Raw genomic sequence first — 20,994 nt, forward strand, 5'->3', positions numbered from 1 at the left:
AGTCATTCAAATGTTCTCTAATATTCTCTTTATGGGTTGGGTACAGTCAGAATACTGACACATACTGGTAATTTGGCTAACCCCTACCCTCCCCTAACCCTTCCCTCCCATAGTTTACAGTATTTCTTAACCCCACCTCCCACAGCCTAGCTACCTTCATGCTAACCCTTCCCCTAGTGCCTAATCCTAATGCCTAACCATCATACTTACCTTTGTGATGGTGACGGTCAGGATTCTGACATCGTTCTTCTGAGTGTTCGCAACCTGATTAATGGAATGCTAACTACATCCCCTCTATACAGGCCATCCTTATACATATAAGTGTTTGATGTTCCAAGATTGCAGTCACTTCAACATTTGGTAAGTCTTCATTGAATACATGTTTATACAGCTAAAAATATATATGTTCCAGTTTAAGTATATACATAATGAATTATTATGTTTTTTAACCAAAGTGTACAGTATGAACTCTTACTATATTTACAGGTGACTACCAGGAAGGCAAATTGCTTGTTTTATTATTCTGTTTCCTCTTTTATGTCCAAAAAATGCATAATAATCTCACGATCGTAATATTTCTGGGTTTTAGTAGACGTTTCAGAGCTCCCCTCTTCTTCTCATTCTTTGCAGTTTACTGTGCAACAATATGTGGGAACCTCCTGATTATTATGTTGGTGTGTTACGACAAGATTCTCCACTCTCCCATGTACTACTTTCTTACCCAACTCTCCACATCTGACCTCATTTTGACCACAGTTATTGTTCCTAATCTTCTTCAAGTCATCTTGATTGACAGAAGCACCATGTCCTTAATAGGATGTATCACCCAATTTTCTATATTTGGTCTTTCTGAAAGTCTAGAGTGTTTTATTTTGACAGTGATGTGTTATGATCGATATCTGGCAATCTGTAACCCTCTACATTATAACTCTATAATGAGCTCTTTATTCTGCATGAAGCTGATTATTGTGTCTTGGATAGGTAGTTGTATTGCTATATTAATTCATACATCACAAATATGCCAACTGGACTTCTGTGGACCAAACATCATAGACCATTTCTTTTGTGATTATGATCCACTTCTTGAACTTTCCTGCTCCAGTGTTTTCACAATTCGATTGATTACTAGTATTTTAAGTATTCCTGTTGCTTTATGTTCTTTTACAGTTATTGTTCTATCCTACCTCTATATCATTTATACTATTGTTAGAATGAAATCAATTGTTGGACGGGAGAAAGCTTTCTCAACCTGCAGTTCCCATTTTGTGGTGGTATCTATATTCTATGGTACACTTAATGCTATGTATCTTATGCCAACCTAAGGTAAACCAGTGAACACCAGTTAAGTACTTTCTGTGCTGTATACAGTCATCACTCCATTTTTAAACCCTATAATCTACAGCTTGAAGAACAAAGACATCATAAAAGCATTCAAAAAAATTATAAGTAGAGAACAGAAGAATCAATAAACAGGAGACATAAAGCATATTGCAAGCAAGGGTATCTACACAGCTGTGCTTTGAGGTATAAATAAGATATCAATAACCTATCATAGTTAGGGGAATACACCTAGGCCAGATTAAGCCTTAGGTAGGCCAGGGCACTTAAGACTGTGGGCCCTCCCCTCTTGTAAAGCCATCCCCCCCCGACTGGCTGTGCCTGCTGTGTGTGTGCTTCCTTTCCACTGTCCTATCTGCATTCCAGCATGGCTGTTGAGAACCAATAAGGTCCTGGGAACTGTCTCAGAACCTTGTTTACCCCTGCATATGTCAGATTCATCCCCTTTGTCTCTCAGACTCACCTGACCTCCCATGCTGTATCTCTCAGCCTCATTCCCCCTGTTTCTCTCACAAGCATTCCCCACCCTGTGTCTCTCACCCTAATAGGCTTTGTCCTAAAAGTGAAATGTTATAGTTACTTTGTTATTTCATCCAATAAACTGTATGCAATACACTGTAATTTTAATTTCTACAGTATGTTAATTGCAAAGACAATGCTACTGGTTTAGGTCTGGTAATTGCAAACAGGCTGTTTTTGATCATTTTTTTTGTAGCAAAATATGAAACCATTATTTTTTTCTAACTTATAGTTTTACACTCAAGAAATACTATACATAAAATAAGAAACAGTGTGAACCTAGATCAGGGCTATTTAGCACATTATGCACTTGGGTTAGAAATTGGTTTGATAAAAGGTAGCAGGGAATGGTGGTAAATGGAACATTTTTGAATTTGACTGAAGTATTAAGTGGTGTGCCACAAGGGTCTGTACTTGGACCACTATTGTTCAACATTTTCATAAATGATCTAGAAGCAGGTCTACAGAGTACAGTGTCAATTTTTGCAGATGATACCAAACTGAGTAAGGTTATAAATTTGGAGGGGGATGCTGAGTCTCTACAGAACGACTTATTTAAACTGGACACATGGGCACCAAATGGAGAAAGAGATTCAATATAGACAAATGTAAGGTAATGCACATTGGTAGCAAGAACAAAAATACTACCTACAGTATATACTAAATGAGGAGAAACTAGGGAATTCTGTTCTGGAAAGAGATTTAGGTGTTTACATTGATAACAAACTTAGCAGTAGTACCCAAAGTAGGAATGCAGAAAAAGTGGCAAACAAGGTGCATGCATAAAGCGGGGAAATGATGCAAGGTATGAGAGTTTTATACTCCCATTATATAAATCACTAGTGAGACCACATCTCGAATACTGTGCACAACTATGGGAACCATAGTCCAAAATGGATATCCTGGAACTAGAAAGGTTCAGAGACGAGTAACCAAATTGATTAATAGGCTAGAATACGGGGCAAGGCTTGATAGGCTAGGCATGTTTACACTGGAAAAAAAAGGAGATTAAGAAGCGACAAAATGAACATTTACAAATATATAAGGGGTCAATACACAGAGCTAGCGGGGGATTTGTTTTTTGTAAGATCATCACAAAGGACATGTGTTCAGCCACTTAGTTTAGCAGAGAGGATATTTCGCACACAGAGACGGAAAGGTTTCTTCACAGTAAGGACAATACATATTTGGAATTCCCTGTCTGAGAGAGTAGTAATGGTGGACTCTGTCATTACTTTTAAGAATGGGCTACATAAATTTCTAACGGATAAGGATGTACAGGGTTATGATGGGTAAATCATGCACTATAGTAATAAAAAAAGAGCAAGTGACATAACAGCTACAAATTGAATGTAAAGAGCCGCCCTGTATGGTAAAGGATGCCCATCGACGCATTTGCAATTCTGCATCTGCAGAATCGAGATCCAGTCTCAGAAATTGAGTACAACTGAATGTTGCGGTTGACCCATGGCTACTTAGAATAATGAGCATGCAATTGCACCAAGTGATTGATGTAGCCTTTTAAAAACCATGACCGGGATTCAATGGGATAATGGCAAAATGTCTGATGTTTGCATCTATTGCCGCAAAAATTGGGCATTTTGCAAAGCTGGCTAATGTATTAGCATCTGCAAAGTGGCTTTTTTTGGATGCTTTCATCTCTAAAGTAGAGAGCCTGATAAAAAGTAATATCCAGAAACTTTGGCCATGTTACGTATTCAACTCGGCCAATGTAATGGAGTCCAATATTGCAAGTTGGAAACAAAACAGCTCTAAAACTCTAAAATAATTTATAGGTGTTTTTTTAGATTGGGTATGTTATGAAAATGTTTGAAATCAATTATAATTATACTTTTCAAGCACATTTGTAATAAATAAACACTTTTCTGAACATTCTGACAAACAAAAAAAAAACTTTCATCAGTAATAATAGTTAATGTAGTGTACATGTCATTTTTACATATTTTGCACAGGAAATGCGTCTGATACACAAATGGGTTAGGATGTATTAGGACACAAAAGCAGCTTATGCTGATTTAGCAGTCTATGATGTGGTACAGTGTCAAAAGGCTTACTAAAGTCTATATCCATGGCTCCACCTTTATCTACTACTTTAGTCACACATTCAAAAAAGTCAATAAGGTTTGTTTGACATTATCTCCTCCCAGTGAATTCATGCTGTTTGGGATCCTGTAAATTGCTGGATTTGAGATAATCTTCAACTTTTCCTTTTAAGAGTGTTTCCATCAATTTCCCTACTACTGATGTAAGGCTCACTGGTCGGTAGTTGCTTGCCTCTTCCTTGCTTCCACTTTTGTGCAGTGGGACTACATTTGCTCTTTTTCAGTCCTCCGGAATTTCTCTTGTAGCTAGAGACTGGTTGAATAATTCTGTTAATGGTGCTACCAGCACCTCTTTAAGCTCTTTTAGTATCCTTTAGTATGCTTGGTTAAAGTCCTTTCTGTTCCAAACCAAGATAGGAGTGGAGGTGAAAGCCTTTGTGTTGTTCCTGATTGTGTGTGCCTATCTAATTTTGAATCACCTTCTTGACATTAACCTCTTCCTCTTGCCTCTTCTCATAATGTGAAAAGTTATCAAATATGGAGGTGGTAAATTTGTAGCTAACTATGATTCAGAAAACTTGGCGAAATTTTAATGATGGGTTTAATAAACTGTGTATGTTCTGTTTAAACAAAATAAGGGTGGCTGGGAGTTGCCCAAGGATAATTCTATCTTGTACATCTTTTTTTTTCTTTGCATTTTGTGCTCTTTGGGGCCTAGTTTTTAAAACTGCCATCCTGTCTGCCAGTGCAGTGCCACTCCTAGAGCCCACTTGTGTTGCTTAGCTTAGTCATCCAGCTACCTCGGTGCAACCTTTTGGCCTAAAAACAATATTGTGAGGTGTGAGGTGTTCAGGATAGACTGAAAATGAGTGTTATTGAAGTTAATACTGTAGGAACAAAAAATACCCACACATTCTTTGATTTTAGCTGTTTTTATGTTTTTTACAAAAAAAATCCAGATCCAAAACCAAAATCAAAAACCAAAAGGGTGATTTTGGCAAAACCAATCCAGATTCAAAACCAAAACACAAAACCCAAAAAGTGTCCGGTGCACATCTCTACTAAACACATATCAAAATAATTCTGCAAAGTATTTAACTGTTTTATTTATTTACCAATCGTAATTAAGGTTAAAAAAGAGACTTTTTAATAAGCAATACTCTCAATTCTGTTGATTGCAGAAACAAGTTTAAGTTATATACAATATATGTGGCCACACAGCATGTAAAATGCTACATGATATTACCCATTAAGTACTATTGGGCTGATTCAAAGGTAGATGCTGTAGCAATGTTTTCTCAGATTTTTATTTTATTTTATTGATTTTGCATCTGCAGGTACTTCACCGCTCATGTGCAGATCAGGAATAGTGACGATGGATGCATTGCAGCTGCAAACATCAGGTGAGTGACAGTAGGGCTGGACTAAGCCATTGGGGTGGCTGGGTCACTTAAGATAGTAGTGCCCACTGTTCTTGTCACCCACCTGGCTGTGCCCGCTTTGTGCACATTCTATCCCCAATTCTATGATTCAGCAAGTCCTACCTGCACTGCTGTAGGGCTGTCAAGAGGTGAAAAGGGTCCAGGTGCTGAATGGAGCCAGCGGCTTATCTCCCCTGTCTCTCCTAGCCTCACCCCCATGTCTTTTAGCCTCATCTCCCCGTGTATCTCAGTCTCATCCTTCATGTGTCTCTCAGCCTTATTCACACCACCTTACAGAAAAAAAGAGAAAACAATGACTTGCGCCCTAGCTGCAGCTTGGCACCCGTCCAAAAGAACACCACTTCTTTAAACACACAAATACACAAGATGAGCGGTCTCCAAGCGCTGCTTTTGAAATCCTTCTGTCCTGATGATCCTCAAAGAAATAACAACAATATGGCAACAAATGCTGAACTCTTCAATATTTCTATTGCTGTAGCCTGTAGTTTTGCTGGAACTGACCTTTCTTCAAAACAATGCATTCACGTAAAGGTTTCTTTCATGACCTCTTCTATGTACCGCAGTATCATATGTTAAATATCAGACAATTGGAACTCAGCTTATCTTATGGATAAGCCCTATGTGCGTCAAAAGGTATCTTTTTCCACAAGGGTCTCCTCCACGTTCACAGAATAAGTCCCATGTCCTCTTTATATTAAAAAAATTTATTCCAACCACAAGCATCTCTTAGATTGAATAGAGATAAAATGTAACACCACCAAAACGGCGGGTATCAGCATAAGCGGTAGGGTTCAAGCCTGGGGTCCTTAAACAATGCACCAACGCGTTTCGGATGTGAATCCTTCCTCAGGGTGTAATTGTGGAAGTGACCCTCTCGGTCCTTTATACCCACTAAACATTATCACATGATCATGCCATCCAATGGGGTTGCAGTAACATCTAATTTCATCTTTGTACACAGTTAATATCCCCCAAACAATATATATGAACAAATCTCCAAACAATTATCCTAAATATTTACATAAATCGATATTCTTACTAAAAATCATTAAAAAATTCATAACTTCATGATGATTGGTAATCCATAAAGTCAGGTTGGTAATCCAGATAATCCAAAATATCACATATTCATATCACAGCTCCCGGACTACTACGTCCATATTTCTACAGAGTCCAGGTTTACTGATCCTCCCCTTCCTTTATGATGTCATCACTCGTTCACCTATATATCCGTTTATTTACTTGGTTACTATGGAGACCGCACGTACTGCACGTATCTCCCTTGTTCTTTATTCCGGAGAGCTCCTTCCTGTGTTTGGAGCGCATACGTCACTTCCTGTACAGCAGTTCAGGCCGGGAAGTGTCCGTCGTTCATTACTTCCGGACTTTGGAACGCATTCACGGAAGTCGGTTCCTAGCTGTTATGGAACGCATCTAGTCTCCCTCGTGCCGCATACACCATAAGGGGGGAGAAATAAACAGGAAATTAATGGGATATTCTGATCACTACAATCATTAAAGATAGCAATACATATTATCCATATAGCTGCATTATAATATTTAAATCGCTGCACATTTGAGCTTTAAAACTCTATTACATAATTCTAAGCTTACAATGCAATTATTATCAATCTCAATCGCATGATAAAAAATGTTATATTTTAAAGAAACCATTTAGTCTCAAAATCCATATTGAGACCTTTTGGATGCAAAGTTTTTAGCTCAAAGATTTTTCTCATCTCAGCTCTAGCAAGTCTCGCCTCATCGTCATTCCTACGCCAATTTGAATTGACGCATAGAATGGCACAAAAACTAGTAAGATGGGAAATGTCACTATTATGAACCTTTTTAAAATGAAGGGAGACATTATGCGTGTCTAGACCATTTTTAATATTACGAGTTTGTTCCGCCATGCGGACCTTAAGCATCCTAGTGGTCCGACCCACATATTGCGACCCACAATAACATTCTAACAGATACACAACGTTCTTAGTGGAGCACGTCAAGAATTCCCTAATAGGATATATCTGTTTAGTATATGATGATATATACTCTGTAATTTTATTTCTTTTGTCCCCTCCGCTCATCTTGTGTATTTGTGTGTTTAAAGAAGTGGTGTTCTTTTGGACGGGTGCCAAGCTGCAGCTAGGGTGCAAGTCATTGTTTTCTGTTTTTTTCTGTATAGTCTTTACCATTTAACTTTGTCTTGCTGCCCACATTATGTTCTTACATAGAACGAATAGACAAGCACAGATCGATGGTCTCTTTAGAGATAATAGAAACATCGAATTAATGGATAACAATTTAGAAGAGGCGATGTCTAAATTAGAAAAACTGCTTATAAAAGAAAGCAGGATTTGGTGGGAGATAGCTTTCTTAGAAAAATATTGTTCGGAGGGTCTTATACCAAAGGGCCTGAAAATTATCAAGGCACCTTCGTTCAATATTGAATCCACTGAGTTCCAGAATAATTGGCAAAATATTCTTGATGTTTGCTCTTACTCCCTCATGCAATTGATTGTGGGAGAAAAAGGCAAGGTTCTCAAGAATCTAGAGGAAGAAATTGAGGTTTTAAGATCCTTGGTGGAGCCTTTTTCGGAACTCAGGGATTTTAAAGAGATGGAAGAGGAAGTTATTAGAAAAGTGTCAAGAAATGAAAAGGAGGTTAAGGATAAAAAAACATAAGAAATATCTTAGGGATACTGAGGATGGTGAGAAAAAGGAGGTAGGAGGAGCATCTAAATCTGAGGATATTGTGAGAAATAAGATTAGTATGGAGGAAACCCCCAATAGAGTTACTAATAGGGGTAACAATAGATGAAGACCAGAAATACATTATGAAAGTAACAAGGTTTATCAAGCATATCGATATAAAAATGATAGGTATACACATAGAGGGAGGTATGATGGAAGGAAGAATCAATATGAGGACAGAAGGTTCAATGAAGAGAATAGAGGAAGGGAGAATGAGAGATATAGAGTAGGTCCAAGCCAGAGAGATACATGGGAAGAGAGAGGACGTGTCAATCCTAGGGGGAGAGAGAACTATGACAACCCCAACTCTAGAAGGCATTTTTTAGAGGTAAGAGAAAGGAATCACAAGAAGTGGAGGTAGCCCATCAACAAATAAAAGTAAGGGGTAAAAGAGGGGGGAAGGGTAGATCTCTTAATTCAAGGAGAAGACGTAAGAAAAGAGAAGATAATAAAGGTCTTAATGATAATGATATTCAGGAGGAGGTTAATAAGGAGACAGTGGTCCCTATTCCCCCTCTTCATGAGGTGGAAAGTAAAAAAACTATTAAAATCTATAACCTAAGTAATTATGAGTTAACCAAGGATGAGGAAGGGATCCTTAATAAGGGCCTCAAATTTGCCCCATCAAACAGGTGCGACAAATTTGATGTCTTTGTAGATATAGAGAGTTTCGTTAGACGTCTTACCCTTAAGCGTTTTTTTGGAGAGAAACAAGAATCAAATATACCGCAGGTTGAAGAGGAACTTAAATTAAGGCGTAAATCTACTTTTTACCCCAGGCACAAGAAAGGTAGCTTCATTGAAGCGTTTGAGAAGTCTGTGAAGAATGACCTAGAGAGCATCCATCTAAAACCAAATAGGAAAACCAACCTCACTAAGGAAGAACGTAACGCTATTAAAACATTAAGAGAAAATAAAAATATAGTAGTCAAGCCCGCTGATAAAGGGGGCAGTGTGGTGGTTTTAAATTTGGAGGACTACAATGCGGAGGTATTCAGACAATTACAGGATGGGAGTACATATAGAAAATTGAAGGGTAATCCTACAGCCAGTATTGAAGATAAATTAAAAACTTTTTTGCCCATATATATGTCTAGGCAAGTAATAACTAAGGAAGATGGTGATTTTATTGTCATTGATAGTCCATCTGTACTGACACTTTATGTACTTCCAAAAATTCACAAAAATAAGGAAAAACCGCCAGGACGACCTATTGTCGCGGGCACTAATTCCTGTCTGTCAAATTTATCACTCTTCATTGATAGGAAGTTGCAACCTATGGTTAAATCTACCCGATCATATCTTAAAGATACAATTGACACCATTAATAGATTGACAGAAATTGAATGGCGACCAGGATTTGTGCTGGTTACGGCCGATGTTACATCGCTGTACACGGTTATAGAGCATGAACATGGCTTGGAAGCAATCCGATTCTTTTTGGAGAAATGTGGAACCGAAGCAAATCAGAGAGATTTTATTTTGGAAGGGATCTCTTTGATCCTAAAAAATAACTTTTTCTGGTTTCATGATGCATTTTACTTACAGGTTACCGGTACAGCGATGGGCACCAGGCTGGCGCCCAGCTATGCCAATCTATTTATGGCCCTTTGGGAGGAGCAATCGGTATTTGAGGGCCATCAGCTGGGTGCCAGCCTGGTGTCATGGTACCGGTATATTGATAATATCGTGTTTGTGTGGGGAGGTGATCGCAGTTCCCTTGATGCTTTCTGCACACATCTCAACAACAATCAGTATAATATTAAATTAACATTCAATATGAGTGAACTGGAAGTTAATTTTTTAGACCTTAAGATTTATGTAGAAGATGGTATGATAAAAACCAGTAATTATACAAAAGAAACCGATTGTAACTCATTCATTGAGTTTACTAGCAATCACCACAGTAATTGGTTGCAGAGCATTCCAATGAGTCAGTTAAATCGTATCCGGAGAAATTGTACAGATATGGATAAATATATACAGCAGGCTGACACACTACAGGAACAATTCCTGGAAAAAGGTTATGATACCCAGATAGTGGAAAGAGCACGAGTAATTGGAACTAATTTGGATCGTACCAACATCCTGAAAAAAACAAAGGGGAGTACCAACAAGAAAAATGGGGATGTAGCTTTTATCACAGGTTATAATAGCCAGTATAGACAAATTGAAGGGATTGTAAGAAAGCATTGGGATATCTTGAGTAGAGACCCGGCATTGGAGGGTCATGTCTCTAAAAATCCCAGATTTGTTTATAGAAGGGCTAGGAATTTGAAGAATGAGATTGCTAATAGTGTCATATCGGTTCCTAGGATGCAAACTAGGATCAAGTCCAAAGGTTTCTACCGGTGCGGCTTATGCAAGATATGTCGCTCTTGTGGGGACAAAAGAAATAAAATTACAGAGTATATATCATCATATACTAAACAGATATATCCTATTAGGGAATTCTTGACGTGCTCCACTAAGAACGTTGTGTATCTGTTAGAATGTTCTTGTGGGTCGCAATATGTAGGACGGACCACTAGGATGCTTAAGGTCCTCATGGCGGAACATACTCGTAATATTAAAAATGGTCTAGACACGCATAATGTCTCCCTTCATTTTAAAAAGGTTCATAATAGTGACATTTCCCATCTTACTAGTTTTTGTGCCATTCTATGCGTCAATTCAAATTGGCGTAGGAATGACGATGAGGCGAGACTTGCTAGAGCTGAGATGAGAAAAATCTTTGAGCTAAAAACTTTGCATCCAAAAGGTCTCAATATGGATTTTGAGACTAAATGGTTTCTTTAAAATATAACATCTTTTATCATGCGATTGAGATTGATAATAATTGCATTGTAAGCTTAGAATTATGTAATAGAGTTTTAAAGCTCAAATGTGCAGCGATTTAAATATTATAATGCAGCTATATGGATAATATGTATTGCTATCTTTAATGATTGTAGTGATCAGAATATCCCATTAATTTCCTGTTTATTTCTCCCCCCTTATGGTGTATGCGGCACGAGGGAGACTAGATGCGTTCCATAACAGCTAGGAACCGACTTCCGTGAATGCGTTCCAAAGTCCGGAAGTAATGAACGACGGACACTTCCCGGCCTGAACTGCTGTACAGGAAGTGACGTATGCGCTCCAAACACAGGAAGGAGCTCTCCGATATAAAGAACAAGGGAGATATGTGCAGTACGTGCGGTCTCCATAGTAACCAAGTAAATAAACGGATATATAGGTGAACGAGTAATGACATCATAAAGGAAGGGGAGGATCAGTAAACCTGGACTCTGTAGAAATATGGACGTAGTAGTCCGGGAGCTGTGATATGAATATGTGATATTTTGGATTATCTGAATCACCAACCTGACTTTATGGATTACCAATCATCATGAAGTTATTAATTTTTTAATGATTTTAGTAAGAATATCGATTTATGTAAATATTTAGGATCATTGTTTGGAGATTTGTTCATATATATTGTTTGGGGGATATTAACTGTGTACAAAGATGAAATTAGATGTTACTGCAACCCCATTGGATGGCATGATCATGTGATAATGTTTAGTGGGTATAAAGGACCGAGAGGGTCACTTCCACAATTACACCCTGAGGAAGGATTCACATCCGAAACGCGTTGGTACATTGTTTAAGGACCCCAGGCTTGAACCCTACCGCGCTTATGCTGATACCCGCCGTTTTGGTGGTGTTACATTTTATCTCTATTCCATCTAAGGGATGTAAGTGGAAGTGGCCTTGCCTGTCTATAGTGGGTACCTTGATGTTTGTTCATTTTTAAACTGTTTTTGCCACATGCTTGTGGTTGGAATAATTTTTTTTAATATAAAGAGGGCATGGGACTTATTCTGTGAACGTGGAGGAGACCCTTGTGGAAAAAGATACATTTTGACGCACATAGGGCTTATCCATATATTAAGCAGGGTTCCAATTGTCTGATATTTAACATATGATACTGCGGTACATAGAAGAGGTCATTAAAGAAACCTTTACGTGAATGCACTGTTTTGAAGAAAGGTCAGTTCCAGCAAAACTACAGGCTACAGCAATAGAAATATTGAAGAGTTCAGCATTTGTTGCCATATTGTTGTTATTTCTTTGAGGATCATCAGGACAGAAGGATTTCAAAAGCAGCGCTTGGAGACCGCTCATCTTGTGTATTTATCCACACCACCTGTGTCTCTCAGCCTCATCCACCCTATCTCTCAGCTTCATTCCCTCCCATTTTGTCTCTCAGCCTCACCCCTTATCTCTCAGCCTCATTGCTCCCTGTGTTCCTTAGTCTCATCCCCCATGTCTCTCATCTTCAGTCTCACCCCTTGTATTTCTCAGCCTCATCCTCCTATCTCTCAGCCTTATCCCCCTGTATCTTTTAGCTTCCTCATAACCCTTCCCCCTATGTATCTCATACACTCCCCTTACCTCTCTGCTACTCAGCCCAGCAGTATGCTAGTGGGCAGTAGTGAAGGAGAGGATGTGGTCTGGAGGAGAGATCCTGGGTTAGTTCCATAGATGTTCATGCTCCTCAATAAATTCAGAGGTTTCATGGTAAATTCCCTCATTAGGCCAGAGGTTCCCAGAGGTCACTTCTAAAGGAGGAGGTACTGTCACAAAGTGTCAGTGATGGTCTCCCTTGCCATATGCTCTCTTACATTTCCCAGTGCTCCAGGTTCCCGTCCCTCTGCAGATGTTTCCTATCCAGAGGTATACTCTGCTAAAGTCTCCTTTACTCTCTCAGCAGTCAATGAGCTCCTGGTGCCCAAGTGCGGCACTCCACATGTGCACCGGCTACAGGGTGCAACCATGTTGAAGGATATCAAATGACTGCTGATTTACCAATGGAGTAAAATGAGTCATGACTAAATAGTTCACAGACAATCAGGGAGGAGCGGTAGTTTAAAGGTGACTTCTGACCTCTCATAATGCACTAGTGTAATTTTGTCTTCAGCCATGTTTTGTGCTAGCCTGTGATCTCCTGTGGATACTGCTCCAGCATAGAGAATTCCAGTGTAGTCACCATCTGCTACACTCCTAGCTCCAGTGCATTCTGGTTCAATCCAGATGTCCAGTGCATTCCGCTTCAATCTCTGTGTCAAGTGCATTCAGGTTCAATCCTGGTATCCAGTACATTCTGGTTCAATCCCAGTGTCCAGTACATTGCATTAAATCCCAGTGTCCAGTGGATTCTAGTTCAATCCCAGTTCCATTCCATTACGGTTCAAATCCAGTTCCAGAGTATTCCAGCTCAATTCCAGTTCCAACACATTATGGTTCAATACTAGAGTCCAATTACTAAACATGCAAATGCTACTCTCTATTCAATCCTTCCAAGACATATTATAAAGAACTAAAAATGTGTGCTGAACCATTTTTGCTGGTTTAGGATTTTTTTTTTACATTTATCAAAAAAGCTAAAATCATATCATTTGGGCCTTTTTGTTCCTAACTTATTATTAACCTCCATTACATTAATTCCAAGTCAATTCCAGTCAATTTTGATGACCTCACAACCCAATATGGAATTGTCCTTCGGGCCCTACCACCCCCTCCCACCCTTATGTTGGATATTAAAAAGGACATGCACACTTTAAGAAACCAAGCACTTCAGCAGCAGGAACGGCCACTTTTGTGGATAAAATGTTTGGTTTGTATGGGTCCCCACAAATCAAGATATCAATCGGCTTATGGCAACAGCTCTAAAGTGGCTAGATGTCATCATCATTGCTATCCTCACCCTTATCATTGTGTAAATCATCACACAACATTAATTCATCCACGCTGGAATCAATCATTACTGAAGTCTCTGTACTTTGACATAATTGCCAGGAAAGGCCTTCCTCATGGAATTTCCAGTTAATTTTTTTTGGGTTGCTGATAAATAAACTGAATGAAGAGACGTTGTAGTGCCATGTGTCACTTGAGCTGCCAATTTGCTCACCAGGAGCTCTTTGCATCTTTAAAGATCTGGATCAGTTGGATTCAAAGATGCAGCATACGACTTAAACCTATGATCAAGCGTAGTTGCTAAAATGTAATGATCAGATATAAAGATATTGGCAACCCGTTGATCCTGGCAACGCAAATAAAGGACTTGATCTACAAGTCCAGCATACTTTGTGGGTTCTCTCATTTTAATCTCCTTCAATTCCTTCCAGCTGATTTACCACTTCTTTCTTCAATTGTTGGCAGGGCAAATTAAACTGTTCTTGCAGGTGCTGAATGTCAAAAATATCTCAAGATTTCTCGGGCCACAGTGAGCATCTCCTGCATGCCCCTGTCATCTTTTAAAAAGCCCTGTACCATTAAGTTGATTGTGTGACAGAAACATGGGATGTGTTGTAATTCACCCAGCTTTAATGCTTTCACAATATTTGTGGCATTATCAGATCACAAATCCTGAGGAGAGTCCAAGTGGGGTAAGCCATGCTTCTTTGACATCCCTTAGTTCTTCTAAGAGGTTGTCAGTGGTAAGCCTCTTATTGAATCCAGTGATACACAGAGTATCCTGCCTCTGAATGATCTGGAATTGTTTGTTAGATGCTGCTTCTGCTGCTGCTGAAGGCAATTCACCCACCCTGTTGGCTTTCATAGTCATGTAATCTGTAGTTTGCCCACTACCATTTGTCCACATATCTGTAGTTAAGTGGACAGTGGGTACAATGGGATTTTGTAGGCCAATAATTAAGTTTTTTTTAACATCCTGGTACAGCCGAGGAATGGCTTTTCAGCTGCAATGGAACAGAGAAGGGATTTGATATCAGGGACACATGACTTCAATTACCTGTATAAAATCCACTGCCGCAATGCTGGATATTGGACGCAGATCTATTACTAGCATAGCCGTGATGGCATCAGTGATCTGCTGTGCGGCTGCATGAGAGCTGTAATACTTACTTCTCCTTGCAAAGGATTGTTCCGCAGTCAATTGTCTTTTATAATACAACTAGTAGTATTCTTAGTCCCCTTCTGGGCTGAAGATCCACCCTAAGCAGCAGCAGCAGCAGCAGGCCTAGCACTCAAGGATTCTTCTGAGGAATCCTGGAATGGGAAGGAGTCACCTAGCCTTAGTACATTGGATGCAGGACTACCTCTGTGGATTACTGAGGATATTGAGGATGAAGATGTTGGCGGTGGATATTGCAGGTGCTGGGATCTTGTTAAGAGAAGGGAGCTCACTGATTCTGGACTGCTTGTTGTTTTTTTTTATCACCAGCTTTTGATGTTATTAATACAGTAACTTTGTCATGAGATTGTTGCAAATGACGTAACAGGGTGGAGGTTCCTAGATAGTTAGTGCCCCTACCTCTACTTATTGTGGTTCCACAAAGGCTACAGATGGCTTGACAAATGTTGTCATAATTTGGGTAAAAATAATTCCACACATCTGTGGTGGATTTGTTGGTCCTATGCCCATGCATGATAATGGCCATCTTCTTATCATGGCCAAAATCTGCATCCACTAGTGCCTGACTTACACAATTAACATCCTCAACATCCTCATTAGCACCAGCATCAGCTACACAAATATCCCCTTCATCCTCTTGCAATTCCAAAGTGGCATCCTCATTTTCTATGCTGTCAGCTAATTTATACTTCTGCTGTTCATTGCCACATTTGCAGAGTGAGCAGAAATAGTTGAAGGCAGCTTCTCTGCGAGTACTATATCAGAAAAATCAAGCTCACACATAGCACTCTTGTACACTCCTCAGGGACTTGTGACATTTCTGTTTCTGAACACACAGTTTGTTTTACTGCCATAGTGGGTTTCTAGACTCTGAGTAGAAATGTCTTACATCATTATGACTTAGACCCACTATGCACTTGAGGATTGGCTTTAGTAGATGACGTTGATGGACATGCGTCATCATCATGACTCGTGGAAGCAGCTGCTGCACTAGTATTTGGTTGCTCTTCTCTAAATTGATAGTTATCCATTTATTAAGTCGCATATCACTACGTGTATCAAAAGGCTTATAGATGCAAATGAACAAAGTACACTTGAGTACAAAGCCACAAATAGTCTGGAGTCTCTGGATGGACACAGCAGAGTATAGCGCAGCGTGCCCCTATATACAGTCACTATACTGCACAGCCACAATTAATTTGGAGTCTCTCGATGGACGCAGCACAGCCTAAACAGCAGAGTACATTGCAGCATGACCCTATATACACAGTCACTATACAGCTCAGCCAAATTTAGTCTAGAATCTCTGAATGGACATATCACAGCTAAAACAGTAGGGTACAGCACAGTGTGCCCCTATATATAGTCACTTTTACTGCACAGCCAAAATTATTCTGGAATCTGGATGGACACAGCACAGCCTAAATAGCAGAGTTTAGCACAACATGCCCATATATACATTCACTATACTGCATTGCCACAATTAGTCTGGAGTCTGGATGGACACAGCACAGCCTAAACAGCAGAGTTTAGCACAGCAAACAGCAGCATGCATTGAGTGAAATGGTGTTGAGGCCCGGCCGTAGTGCCTTATATGGAATCCAAGTCTCGTGAGAATCCGACGCCAGGAAGATGATGTTCAGCCTCGACGTGGGATCCGAGTCTGGTGGGAACACCTGAGCCTTGGCTCGGGTGCGCTCAGATCCCCAATGTTCAAAGCGATTTGGGTACCACAGAATCTGAACCGCTCATCTCTATAAAGAACTTAAGTAGACCTCCCAAATTCTGTCCAAATTCCTCAGACTCCATTCAAGCCAAGATGCCTAGCCCGGTTCCACAGACAAACACACCCGTGGCACTAGCAATGTAGTTTTGTTACTCCCTGCAGTTTTATTTAAGCAAATAATAAGAAAACATTTTGAGTGAGAAAGATGCTTTGTGCAATTGAATTGCAAGGGATCTGGTGTACTGATATACACTGTTTGGTGTGACTGAAGTGACAGTTAAAACAGACACATCCGTATGAGCTATTTACTTACCACTTTATATTTGACATACAGTATTAGTAACACTTTCTTTGAAAATACTTTTCTAATTACAACTTCTTTGCAACTCTTCTTGAAACTTATTCTTACTTCTAGATTTACACTATGGACTTGTTATAAACACTCAAGAGATTAACTCCGGACTTTTCACATTAAGTATTTCTATAGGGCTTTATCTACCCATTTATAAAATTATTAGCACAGAAGCGCTCTGTTTATTTCTTCATCCTGTGCAAGACTTTTCACAAAAGACCTCATACAGTAAATGCTCTTTTCTGTTACAATTTCTAAAGTGCAAACAAGTAAGTAAATTGTTTTTATTCTTTCTTTTCTTTGCTAAAAACATAATTTCATTCAGCAGCCAACATCATTAAGTATAGGAACAATGTATTTAAAAAGTGTATTATAAGTAAATGTATTGTTAAAGCTATGTGTATTATGAGGCAATTAGCTTTATTATTAAAATCAAAGGATGTTTAACTAGATTGAACATAATTTGTATTTTTTTTTTTTTGTATAGTAGTTATTATGCACCTTTTTTTCACGTATTTTTAAACTATTATGTTGTAACCACATCTTTGAAAACTTTTATTTAAACTTTATTTAAAAAAGGTGTTGATTCTCAAGCAATGTGTTACTGTTACTAGCAACAATTCTACAGTTCTGCAACAAAATAATTTTAATAGTAAAGTTCATGACTGAAACACAAAGTAAACTTACACTGCTAAATTAATAAAAGAGAGTAACTAAAATATGAAACATCCCACATGAACATTAAAATTGAATAACTAACTCTGTCTCTGATGTAAGTAACAGGCTTACCGTAAGATAAAAAGTCTACATAACCTTACTGAATTTAAATGTTTTTGAGATGTAAGCTTGCATTAATGGCAGGCATATTTCCACAAACTGGCAAAACAAAAGTGAAAAACAATACAAAAGTTTTAGGAATAATAAAATAAATACAAAACCTACAATACAATTGGAACATAAATATGTACTCCCCTTCATAATTGGATTGTAGTTACGTTCAAGGCTTACAAATCACATTAAACGCCATGCAGCAAAGGGTAATTAGCATAATTTTGCTGGTAAAGTGCTAGGATTGCCATGGTCTGTAAAAATAATTCATAACTTCTAGAAGACTTAAATTTTAAAGGTACAATTCAGTAGTTGAGCATGAAATCAATCCAGGGGCATTACATGTACCATGGAATAATTTGCTGACAGCAGGACTTCCCAGCAAAGTTGAGGACAGTACAAGTACAAAAATCATCAAGGAAACTAGACAGAGGCTTACTAGCATTATCGAGCTGCAGGGATTTACGGCAGTAATTTTGGTCATTCCCTGCATGCTACAAATATCTCCCTTATTCTGCATATTTAAGCAATGGGGTAAAAAATCCAGCCCTATCAAGAAATGACTACAGAAAAAAAATTGAATTCTTCAAATGGCTTAGTCAATGTAATCCCAGAGCTCGATCACATTGAATACCTACATAATGACCTAAATAGGATAGAGAACAGGGAAATATCTTGCATTTTGAAGGAATTAAAATAAAAAAGCTCACTGCTTTGTGAAGCGTGCACATTTATATAATTGTACTGTACTTTCTTTTCACTTATTTCTTTTCACATGTGTGATTAGTATTTAACTATTTTCTGTTATAAGGTCAAATTATAGGTGATAAAAGTTCTGCCATATTTTTTGTTGATTTCATACTTTACATAATTTCCAGTTAACCTGCATATAAATGACGGTGTTTAGATATTAATAATTACTGCAAATAATTATCAAAAAACTGATTGCGTAAATTTTATATCTTTGCTCATACTATAGTACTTTAGCTGGGCCCAATTTCAGCAGTGCCCCTCCCCTCCCAATTCCACCTTTCCAAGTTTAAATTGAATAAGATATTTTTTTTTACATGCACTGTAAATAATTGTATCATTACATTTATAATTGTATCATTACATTTATAATTGTATCATTACATTCATAATTGTATCATTACAATTATAATTGTATCATTATATGTATGTGGACATATATCTATAATGTCATATACGCATCTTAACTGAGTCAAGCCCTGACGAAGCTGTCAGAGGAATGGCGGAACACGCGTGTGGGCAGCGTGTGTTCGGCATTCGTCTATGTCCAAATCCAAACATTGAATCAATGACTAGCCAGTTAATCAATCAGTAATTAGAAGTTAGGTATTGTTGCGGAGTGCAGGCAGAGACTTAGATTATAACACTGTGAGGATTGTTTAGTACTACACCGATTACTTAGCACCTGGATATTAAGTGGCAAATAGATGGCAAACAGATGGCAATTAAAAGAATAGGTGCATTCTATACTAACATGAGGAATATGGGATCATTGTGAAATGCTTGTGGTAGAACTGTCCTTATAAGGATGCAACAAATGTTTCAATCTTAACCTCTAGCATTATTCAGATGAATGCACAGACATCATAGTTGCCAATAGATGGCAACAATGTTAGCCTAATATTGAGACACTGTATATACACAGGAGAAATTCATGTAGGCTGTGTGACATTTGAGATAGAATTTAGTAGACAAAGCACAATAAATGCTTTAGCATTAACATACATAACTACTCAATGAGCACGCAGCTGTGGTATGCGAGTAGTGAGCAATAATAAAATCAATATCTGAATTAATGTTTTCTATGAATGTGCAGAAGAAATAAAATCTCTCCTACAATAAATATACCTTGGATATTTAAAAAGTGTGCATGATTTAGTGGTCCAGAGATATACCTCACAGTGAGGCATTGTTATATATAAGTTGAAATATACCTATCATTTCTATACGTATGGATTTAAATGTGACCAGTTGAGATGGTACCACTAGTCCTAAATAAATGAGGGTGCATCTCCTCTAAGGACAAGAATTGTGTGTGCACCAGATTATTACAACTACCATATAGCTAATTATTAAAGGTATATATCCTCCAAGGTGTATCACTTATTATATTTTGATCTAATGCATTACTTTTACTTAGGAGATACATATATATCCTTAGATTGTGTATTATTACATATTCATAGTCAACCTTCAGCATTATTCGGATGAATGCACAGACACCATAATTGCCAGCGGATGGCAACAATGCCAGTTTAATATGGGAGAAACCTACGCAGGCTGTGTGACATTTGAGATAGAATTTAACAGACAAATACAATAAATGTTTTAATATTAACATATACAACTACTCAATGAGCACGCAGCTGTGGTGTATGAGTAGTGAGCTATAATAAAAGCAATATCTGAATTAATATTCTCTATGAATATGCAGATGAAATAAAATCTCTCCTATAATAAATATACCTTGGACATTTAAAAGGTGTATAAGACTTAGTGGTCCAGTGAAACACCTTTCAATGAAGTATCACCATACACAAGTTGAAATATACCGATCAATTTTATATGTACGGATTTAAATGTGATCAGTTGAGAGGGTGCTACTAGTCCTAAATAAATGAGGGTGCTTCTCCTCTAAGGACAATTAGTGTGCGGGCACCAGATTATTACAACTATCACATAGTAAATTAATGAAGGTATATATCCTCTAAGGTGTATCACTTATTATAATCGGACCTAATGCATTATCTTTATTGAGGAGATACATATATATTTTTTGGATGGTGTACTACATATTCATAATAGATTATATATTCAATAACGCTCACTATATTTATTAGTATTATACCCCACAGTGCAATCAGCGTCATTACTACCTGTTGGATAATGGCTAAAGGTGTCTGGTATTACAATTAGAAACAGCAATAATAAACTCATCCACTTTGATCTAGGAATTCTGAACTAAGGTTATAAAATCAAATAGAACCTGCACTCCCTAGCATACCCCTATATTACAGAAA

The 20,994-nt window shown here is 38.2% G+C and overlaps 1 protein-coding gene across 1 annotated transcript; it reads left to right on the top strand.

Annotated features, from left to right (window-relative positions):
• Positions 1-668: 668 nt before the first annotated feature.
• LOC134934017 (olfactory receptor 5P60-like) lies at positions 669-1,322 on the top strand. The gene has a single exon (XM_063929539.1). It carries the CDS (start codon positions 669-671, stop codon positions 1,320-1,322), a length of 654 nt encoding a protein of 217 aa, XP_063785609.1.
• Positions 1,323-20,994: the final 19,672 nt, after the last annotated feature.

The sequence above is a fragment of the Pseudophryne corroboree genome, chromosome 6 (genome assembly GCF_028390025.1).
Source record: "Pseudophryne corroboree isolate aPseCor3 chromosome 6, aPseCor3.hap2, whole genome shotgun sequence".
Taxonomy (NCBI): domain Eukaryota; kingdom Metazoa; phylum Chordata; class Amphibia; order Anura; family Myobatrachidae; genus Pseudophryne; species Pseudophryne corroboree.

Excerpts from the sequence above, each read along its gene's own strand:
- LOC134934017 (XM_063929539.1), top strand. The coding sequence starts at position 669 with ATGTTGGTGTGTTACGACAAGATTCTCCACTCTCCCATGTACTACTTT.